The sequence below is a fragment of the Myotis myotis genome, unplaced genomic scaffold (genome assembly GCF_014108235.1).
Source record: "Myotis myotis isolate mMyoMyo1 unplaced genomic scaffold, mMyoMyo1.p scaffold_m19_p_11, whole genome shotgun sequence".
Classification (NCBI taxonomy): Eukaryota; Metazoa; Chordata; class Mammalia; order Chiroptera; family Vespertilionidae; genus Myotis; species Myotis myotis.
This window is the reverse complement of record NW_023416315.1, coordinates 52115322-52125971: the sequence shown is the minus strand read 5'-3', so window position 1 is coordinate 52125971 and position 10650 is coordinate 52115322. Positions and strand designations below refer to the sequence as shown.

Below are 10650 nucleotides of genomic sequence, written 5' to 3'. Positions count from 1 at the left end.
TGCAGGAGGCAGCCAATCAATGTTTCTCTATCATTGATGTTTTCATCTCTCTCTCCATTTCCCTGTATCTCTCTGAAATCATATATATATATATATATATATATATATATATATATATATATTTATATATATATGAATTGACATTGAAATAATTATCCAGGAGCACATGTCAGCCACAATAATGCATGTTAATGTATGTCTATATATTGTTTTATTGTTTTCTTGATAATCAGCTGTCTTCTTCTCAAATCTATTTTGAATAGAAATTTAAATTTCGCTTGGTTTATTAAACACCCTACTTGAGACAATGTTAAAGAAAAGTGATTTAAAGAAGACCTGAAAAACAGTTACACTGCCCCCCTTTATCTTTGGGAGATACTTTCTAAGAAGCCCAGTGGATGTCTGAAACTGCTGATAGTACCAAACCCTATATATACTGTTTGCCCTTGTGCTTTGGGGCCACTATTAGGTGAAAGAAAGTTGACTAGAACACAAGCACTGTGATGCTGCTCCGGTCAATGTGATAACCAACTGAGACAGCTACTAAGTGGCTAATGGGGGGTTGTGTTCACAGCATTGATGTGCTGGACAAAGGGATGGTTCATGTCCTGCATGGGACAGACCAGATGGCACACTATTTCATCAGGCATTCAAAATGGTGCTCAAGTAAAAACTTGGGAATTGTTTTTTTTTCTGGAATTGACCATTTAATAATTCTGAATGGTGCTTGACTGCTGGAAACTAAAATTGTGGAAAGCTAAACTGCAGAAAGCAAAACTGCAGATAAGGCAGTGGGGGTGGGGGGGCGGCTATAGTACATAAAAGTAAAATGTATGACAACAAGAGAAAGACAGAGAGCAGATAAATTATCTTACCTGTGAGGTTTTCCTAATCTATCTGGTGGTATAATACCACTTCAAGGTAGACTCTGTTAAGGCAAAGATGTAAATTGCAAATCCAAGAGCTACAACTAAAATATCAAACACAGATTTATAACTACTAAGCCAACAAAAATAGAGATAATAGAATCATTAAAATAATTAATACCCAAGAGGACATAAAAAGAAGTAAAGAGGGCCAAGCAAAAGATGGGGCTAATACAACAAAAAGCAAGTTTATGATAGATACTAACAAACTAGATCAATAGTCATATCAAATCAAAGTAGTCTCAATGCCCCAAATAAAAAGCACAGATGTGATTTTGAGTAAAAATGAAAATCAACAACTGTATGCTGCCCACCAGAAATGCACTATGAACATAAAGATTCAGAAGGTAAAAGTAAAAGAATGGACAAGATATACCATGCTAACACTAATCACAGGAAAGCTGGAGCAGCAATAATAACATCAGACAAAGTCAATTTCAGAGCAAAGAATATAGTCTGGGATAAAAAAACACACTCATATTTTAACAATAAAAGGACAAATTTATCAAGAAAACATAGAAAGAAATCATAAATATTTATGCATCTAAAAGGAGAGTTTAAAACCCTGAACAAAACAACAAGGAGAAATAGACAAATTCACAATTATAATCAGACATTTCAACACCTGTCAGTAATTGGTTAACAACTCGACACCCCCCCCCCCCAATAAAATTAGTGAGGAAACAGAAGACATCAATAACATTATTGATCACCTCGGCCCAACTCACATTTATAGAACAGATCAGCCAACAGCAGCAGAATACACATTCTCATCGAGTGCACACAGACCATGGCCAGGATACTGTAGACTTTGGGTATAAAATAAGTATCAACGCATTTAAAATAATTCAAAAGGCCCTGACCGGTTTGGCTCAGTGGATAGAGCATCAGCCTGAAGACTCAAGGGTCCCAGGTTTGATTCCGGTCAAGGGCATGTACCTTGGTTGTGGGCACATCCCCAGTAACGAGTGTGCAGGAGGCAGCTGATTGATGTTTCTCTCTCATTGATGTTTCCGACTCTCTATCCCTCTTCCTTCCCCTCTGTAAGAAATCAATAAAATATATTAAAAAATAAAATAATTCAAAAGCATGTTCCTTCACCACAGAGGAACTGAATTAGATATCAATAACAGAAAGATTACTGGAAAAGTTCCAAATATTTTTAAATGAAATAACAATCTTCTAAATAACCCATGGGGCAAAGAAGAAATCAAAAGGGAAATTATAAAGGGACTTTAATTAAATGAAAATGAAAATATATCACATTAAAATTGATAGGATGCCACTAAAGGAGTACTTAATAGGAAATCTGGAAAATAGGGACTAACTCCCTACTGACACTGAGGCCAGCACTACTATGCTACTCAAATGAGATCAAGATATTACCACACACACAAAAAAAAAATCACCAAAAAACCCGGTAGACTACTATCCCTCAAGAACAGATTAATAAACCTTTTAGAATTCCAAATCAAATAGAACAACATCCGCAGAGGGTAATACATTATCACCAAGATGGGTTTATCTCAGAAATGTACAGCTTAACATTCAAAAATATGAAATGCAGTTTAACCTCTCAAATACTAAAAAATAAAAAATAAATTAAAAAAATCATAAGGTCATCTCTATAGATGCTCAAAAAAATACTTTATACAATCCAACATTTGTTCTGGATACAAACTCTTAGTAAATAAAAAGTAATTGGAAACATCCTTCCCCTAATCAAGGGCATTTATGAAAAAATCTATGGTTAATAGGCATTTTTGCAGGGAAGGTAAAGATGCATGTTGTGATCTCTAGATCAAACACTAAAAAGTACCACAAAAAGGGGGGAAATATCATTTGAACAATGGTGCTGGAAAAACTGTGTACGTAATGAAAAATAATCTCAATCCTAATCTCATTCCATAAACCAGGAGTGGGCAAAATCTGGCCTCTACTTGTTCTTATAAGGCCCAGAAGCTAATCAACAATGTTTGTGACATAGCAAAATTATATGAAATTCATATTTCAGTACCCATACACCAAGTTTATTGGAGCACAGCCATGCTCACTCACTTGTGTGGTGTCTCTGGCTCTTTGGCACTGCAAGGGCAGAGGTGGGGAGCTGGACCAGAAAACAGAAATCTTTACCATCTGACCCTTTCCAGAAAAAGTTTGCTAATCTTGCCATAAACAAAAATGAATATAAGATGGATCAACTTTCTCAATTATCTATAAAGCTTCTGAGAGAAAGCAGAACAAATTCTCTTCATGACCTCGGAGTAGGCAAACATGTCTTTGATAGGACAAAAAATATTCTAATCTTTAAAAAGCACATTTTTCTTTGTCAAAATTTTAAAATCCTGTTCATCAAAAGATATTAAGAAAGGGCGTGTATCCAAAATATAAATAATTCCTACAAATCAATAACTTAAAAGGTAAGTAATTCAATTTTTTAAAAAGAACAGAAGAGTTCAAAAGAGTGGAAAACAAAACAAAAAACCACCCAAGATCTATAGGTAGATAGTTCCCGCTTCATAGAGGGTATATTTCCAGCTGCTCAAATTCTTTTTTTGGCTAGTAAAACCCTAAGGTCAGCCCTCCCCAGGAATTAACTTTGGTTAAAGAGAATGCTTCAGCCAAGGTCCCTCCACCCCTTCCCAGGGGTGCACCAGCTGCATGCATGGTGTCCTCTTTCCCAGAACAGTCATTGATGAGATTTAGAATTTATGTTTCCTTCTTAGAAAAGATGCACCATGCCTCCCTCACTACCACCTGCTAAGGCTGAGCTGAGACAGGTAAACATCACATCAGCAGGTGCTTGCAGTGTCCTGGCGGGTCCTGACTCCTAATCAGACAGAACCCAGCCAACCTGGGCAGTATCAACACTGCTACTACACAAGCGGCCACGTGAGGGCGCTGTGGATCCACAGAATAAGCTGCTGATGGGGCCCTGTGGGAGAGGGAGGGTTAAGGGAGAGAGTCTTGGCTTGGTTCCTATATCAGGGAGACTATCTGATGAATCAGAGGTTTGCTGATCATACCTTCTCACATTAACTGATATGCAGGTGTGTTGTCACAGCAGGAAGCCACGAGCTTGGCCTTGCCTGGAATTAAGCTCTCTTTTGGAGCATATGTTTGATGGAGAGTGTGATGGGACTTCCTTCAGCCTGAAGCTTGGATAATTCAAGCCAGGTGTACCTGCTCCTAGGAAACAGAGATGCTGTGAGGATGGTCATCTGCCACAAACCCTGCCTGGCCCAGCTGGGCACATCCAGCAGCACTTGCTCAAAGGAAGATGGACAGAGTATCTAGACTCTAGACCAACTGAGCCTGTCCAGGAAGTACAGGTTGTATGTGGAGCCTACCAGGACAACGACATCAGAATAGTGACATCACAGACAAGCCCTCCACCCAGAGCAAAGTAATACTCAAAGCCTCTGCTTTCTCATCCCAAACACTAGAGCCCAGATCTGGGAGATGGCCAGTCTTGTCCTGCCTGAATCTTCCAGTGGCAATTGGCTCCTCTGCTGTGTGGCCCTCTTCCTTCTGGGGGCAGGTGAGTCCTGACTTCAGATGGGACATCCCTTGAACCCAAAGTTCTTGATTATTGTTGGCCTGTCCATCTGCTTCCTGTGCTGGTCTACAGCTTCTGTTTCCTTCCTCCACAGGTTCCGTGGCTGCTGGAGTCTCCCAGTTCCCAAGACACCTAATCAAAGTCCAAGGGGGGCAGGCTGTTCTGAAGTGTCATCCCATCTCCGGACATAATACGGTGTACTGGTACCAGCAGGCTCTGAGCCAGAGCCCCGAGTTCCTCATTAGTTTTTATGAAGAGGAGGAGGGACAGAAAGGAAACATCCCAGATCGGTTCTCAGCAAAACAGTTCAATAACTACAGCTCTGAGCTGGCCATAAGCACCTTGCAGCTGGGAGACTCGGCTGTGTATCTCTGTGCCAGCAGCTTAGACACAGCCCTGCAGGGTCAATGGCTTTCTGTACTCAAACCTCCCTGCCTCAGCTGAGGATGTCACAGGAAAGGGTGGGGGCCTTAGTGAGTTCCAGGGCTTCTAGTTCTTTCTTAAGACTCTCTCTGCTGAGCTCAGCCTGAGCTTCCCTGAGTGTCCTTCCAGCTCTGCCAGCACCTTGCAATTCTTAGCACATGGCAGGAACTCCTGCTGTGATAGAGTGGGGTCCATGTTGTGCGTGCTAATTCACAGACGACATTGTGTTCCACTTTACCGAGGAGGAAGCGCTCATTATACCATTTTATAGGCAGGAAGTTTCAGCCCTCGGACATCTCAAATATTTCACATATGTCAACCCTACATCTCCAGGCCTCCAAAGTCAACATTGCCCAGAATTCCATGGTGCTGCCTGGGCCTGGTCCATAAGATATAACAGAGCTCTGGCTCTCCCATTTCAAGAGCATTTGAGCTGGGATGGGGTGGGGGGTGGGGGGGTGACACCTCATTTGGGGCTACACAGCTGATTGCCTGCCAACTTCTAAGACACAGAGCTTCACGTCACAGAACATGCCTCCCCAGCCGTGGGCAAACTACGGCCCGCGGGCCAGATCCGGCCTGTTTGAAATGAATAAAACTGAAAAAAAAAAAAAAGACCATCCTTTTATGTAATGATGTTTACTTTGAATTTATATTAGTTCACACAAACACTCCATCCATGCTTTTGTTCCGGCCCTCCGGTCCAGTTTAAGAATCCATTGTCGCCCTCGAGTCAAAAAGTTTGCCCACCCCTGCATCCTGTCCTAGTTTATATAGAGGGAGGACATGATATCCCCTAATAGAAGAGCTAAGGGACTAGGGCAGTGGTCAGAAAACTGCGGCCCCTTGAGTGTGGCTCTTTCACAAAATACCACGTGCGGGCGCACATGTACAGTGTGACTGAAACTTTGTGGCCACACTCAAGGGGCCAAAGAGCAGCATGTGGGCTCGCGAGCCGCAGTTTGCCGACCACTGGACTAGGGGATTTCCAGACTAACAGAAGATTCACCAAGAAAACAGAAGCCCTCTAGGAATTTCAGGCAGGATTCTAGGAGTTACTACAGTGAATCAGTTTTTCTAAACCTGGAAAGTGTGGAGGAGTGAGGGTCTCAGCTTGTCCCCACTTTCGATCAGAACATCTGAAATTGCTTCTTCTGCCCAGGTCAGGGACTGCAGAAAACAGCTGAGCATCACAGCTATTAAATGAATAATACAGACGTTTACAGATTAGGGTATGAGTTGATTGGTGAATGCAGATGACTTTAATTCCACACATTTTGTGTATTTAATTCAATCATTTTATTTATTGCCCATTTTCTGTGAGGTAGCATAAATTACCCACATTACAAGTGAAAACACTGATTGTTAGAGAGTTTGGATACTTGGCTAAAGGAAGTACAGCTAACAAATATCAGAATTGGGACACAGACATGGACGATACTGACTTCCACCCATGCTTTAAATCACCCCACCTTTCTGCATGTGGTAGAGAGAGGCATCTTCAAAACGGGATCATGGACCCAAAGGTCCCTTTTGGAAATGTAGGCTGTAACACAAATCATTTGCATAACAGCTTTCACCTGGGAGGGGACCTGCTGGAGAGGAAAGCAATCCAGCTTCCTGGACCTGTCTGTTCATATTCTGACCTGCCTTGGGATGGTGACTCAGAAAATATTTGTCCAAGTTTTGCATTTGTAAACTGGGGCCAATAAGGGGTGTTTTGTAGTGATTTAAAACAAGCAAATATGAAAAATTGCTTAATAAAAATATAGGCTCAAGTCATCTTTGTTCTCTATAAACTCTGTGACAAATCGCTAGTGTAGCACAATTATTTACTATGTGCAGTTCTGGGATGAAAGGCAGGCATGGTTACTTTTGCCTGACTCATCTATGGCTCAGACAGGAACTTCTTTGAAATGCATATATTGCTATTTTATAATTTATTGGGTGAAATTAATGACTGAGAGGTGCTCTTAAGGGAAAATGAAAAGATGACCCAGGAAAGCACTTCCTGTTGATGTTAAATCTGATGTATAAGAAGGTGTGGTGCTTCCAGAAAGTTGTGGCCTCAGAGTGATTGGTGATCACACAGAAGATCTGATGGAAGGGACAGTTTTGTGTGAAGAGAGACCATCATAGTGGAGCCTCTAGTGCCCTCATCCATCCCCGGCCCACCTCTGGTATCAGCCTCAGCTGCAGTGGAGAATTACATACAAGTTTGTGTGCATTTACCTGGTTCTGACAGCACCCCATCACCTGCAGGCTGGGTGTCCCTCTGCTTTCTGCTCTGGCCTCCTCTCTATCATGGGAGCCCACGTGGCCTGCACAGCAGGGCAGCCAGAGCTGCAGAAGTGCTAATGCTCCTGGAGGGATAGGAGCCAGGGATGAAAGCTCAGCCTCTGTATCCAGGAGGACAGCTCAGGAGGCGGTCTGTGTGCTTCTCTACAGATTCCAACAAAATCCATAAATCTATCTCCCAATGTCCCTGCATAACTGTAATATTGCACCTTATCTAGGCTTTTTCCTTCCTGGTTCCTCCCTCCTGGCTCTCCTTTTCCTGCTTCCTGAGATGACTTCCTAAATAAACTACTTGCATCTATCTGTGTCTCCCACTGTGCCTCCTGGGGCAGCCTATATGGTGACAGTGATGGAAGGAAGTGACCATCAAAGGACCCACCCCTTTGGAAGACACGGCTATTTTTGTTTAATTCATTCTGCCATCCTATCATTCAAAGTCTTATAATAACAGATATAAATGATTTCCCCCCAGTTTTGTTAAGCTTATTTTTAATTCTCAACAGATTCACAAGGGTCTCTGCTCCCTTCAAGCTCTGAACCTCTTTGTGACTGACCAGACTTGGTTATCTTTATAGAAGTGGAGTCTGCCTGGACTCTGATAACCTTTAATTCCTTTCACTCAACAAACATTAATTGACTCAGGTGAAGAGTAGTTTGGGCTTGGTGGGGATATATGCTTATGTAATTTTAGAGTGCTCTACTATAAAGGAAAGAAGAAAAGATTCAGAAGTCTTGGAAAGGTCCTGTGGGAATGAGAAGGCCTGAAATTATTCTTCATTGCCTGCATGGCCCATCCAGCCTTCACTACTTACCATATACAGGCACTATCCAGGAGCTTGGGAAAAACCAGTGCAAAAATACAAGGACAAGAAAAAAAAATTCTGATGACATACATTTTGTAATCAACATAAAATTTGTGACTCTAATTCACTAATTTAAAAGAGAATTGCAAAGGAACTATTCCTGGTAAATGTTTATCTCTCTAAAGAAATAAGGGTATTATTGAGAATACTAACAACATGGGAAGATGATACCTTCTTGTGAGAACAGTCCACAGATCTCTGGGATTCCATGCACTCTAACCCAAAAAGTGTGAGTCCTAGCTGAGAAACTCCTCTTTTTCGCATTGACCCAGACTAGAATGTAGGCTCCTTTGCTGTGTGGCTCTTGGTGCCCTGGGAACAGTTAAGTCCTGGATAAGATGTAAAAGCCCTTCCTGGGTTTACCCAGCATCAAGCTGCAAGCCTTTCCATGTGATGACTATTTACCTCCTCCTCACCTCTGATTTCTGACTTCATGTCCTTTGTCACTGTTGTGTCATTATAGTTGCCCATTGAGATGACACTGAGATATGTCTTCACAGAAATGGGGTCACCTCAGACTGAGGAATAACCTGTATAAGAAATCACAGCATGTACTGATTGATATTGACTAGCTGCAAGCTTGGCACTGTAGCACATTTATGATTCAATCAATATTCTCCCATTTGGTGGGTGCAAGACCTTCTTGGATACATAAGAAGTATGTAGCTCTGGCTAAATATCTCACCCATATTGTAACCAGCCTCCTCTTTTTGCAAAAAAAGCACAGTTACAGGGTCATAGGTGAAACAGTCTTCTTTGCCTTCAGATGAAACCAAGGGAGAACTCTTTCCCATGAGCATGAAGAGACCTGAGCATGGAGGGCAGGGCTCCCATCAGTCAATGAATTGTGAGACAACATAAAACAAGTCTTCAGATTCCAATAACCCTGACCTTGGGGCTTTGAAAAGTTCCTGGACATCAGGTGGTTCCTGTAACTGAGAGGATCATTGATTTGTTCCTGTGGGGAAGGGGTGTGGCAGGTTAGTTCCACAACTCAGGCATTTGTCAAGGACAGTGACATCACTGAGTCTATTTCCTCCCAAACAGAACAGGAAGACATGAGATTCTGTCCTGAAATGGTCACCAGGCTCTTCTTCTGGGTGGCTCTTTGTCTCCTGTGGGCAGGTGAGTACAGGGGGGCTTCCTGCCCTGGATTCCCAAGACCTCAGCCCAAGCCTTCATCTTAGGATGACAACATCAGGTCTGTGGCTTCCTTACAGGAAACCTGGATGCCCGAATCACCCAGAGCCCAAGATACAAGGTTGCGGGGACAGAAAAGAATTTGAAACTGAGTTGTCACCAGACTAATAACCACAACATTATGTACTGGTATCGCCAAGACATGGGACATGAGCTGATGCTGATCTATTACTCAGTCAGTGCTGGGATCACCGCTAAAGGAGATGGTGCCGATGGGTACAGTGTCCTTAGACAAAATAAAGAGAACTTTGTCCTCACACTGGAATCGGCGACCCCCTCACAGACATCTGTGTACTTCTGTGCCAGCAGTGAATACACAGTGCTGCAGGACAGCCTCCTCTCAGTACAAAAAGGCAGGAAGAGGCCCTGCACCCTGGACTCACAAACCCCCACACTGAGTAGCCTCCAGTGGCCCTTGTCAGCAGATTGAACCTCTGTGTATGCTGAGGACCACCTCTGGGGCAGTTTTTGACAGGTGTTGACCAGACGCAGGGCCTGGGACACACACTCCCCACTGTTGCTGTCTGTCAGTCTGTCCTCTGCAGCTACCCTATTAGCTGGGAAGGTGCTTCCCCAGCTCTAGGTTTTCACCTCATCAGCTTGAGACTGATGCCTCCAGAGTGGAAAGTCAACTATAAATAACATCCATCCTGACCCCGTTGTATATTACACACTAGTGTCTTAAAGGTCAATGAAGTGGAGTCTTCTTCCACAAAGAAGCAATAAGAAAACTATAGTTTACTGCATGGTGACCTAGAAGGACATAAGGCTTTGCTATGGGCTATAGAGCCATAAAACGACATGGAGGGTAATGAACATAGAAAGGGCATTTGGTCATGATGTGAAGAAAGAATAGGAGCTTTCAACTCAGACACTTTCCCAGGGAATCATTTAATCTCATATCTCTGAATGTTAGTGCATGTCAGGGCAAAGCCAAGTCAATGCCCAATGCCCACCCTGGTCTAAGAACTGGATAAGATTGAGCATGCATGACTGGCAGAGAGGAAGGTATGATGACACAAACAGGGATGCTCACAGAAGGTCCTGACTTGCAGATAAGACAGTGAATTAACCCTTTGGTATCTGGTATTGATGAAGCTGTTAACCTGTCTTAACTGAAAATGCCCAGGGGACTGGACTGGCTGGTGAATGAGAAGAAAAGCTTAGAAATGCAGTGAGACCTCTGCATGTAGAGAGCACAGGAGTCCAGAGTGACAGCCATGCACTGAATGTATTGAAAAGGGAGTTTATAAATATTCAAATTAGTCACCCAAGGGTGCTGTAATATACATCACATGTCCCTGAGGTTGAAGGGATTGAAAGAGAAAATGATGTCACTATGGAAACTTCCTTGTGGGGACAAGGGGTCTCCTTCCTCCTC

General features: G+C 42.7%; 1 gene segment (V, D, J or C); it reads left to right on the top strand.

Annotated features, from left to right (window-relative positions):
* The first annotated feature begins 3961 nt into the window (after positions 1–3961).
* Positions 3962–5346, top strand: LOC118666327. The segment is given in 2 exon segments: positions 3962–4467; positions 4580–5346. Coding segments are annotated over 2 exon segments (429 nt in total).
* The last annotated feature ends 5304 nt before the right edge of the window (positions 5347–10650 follow it).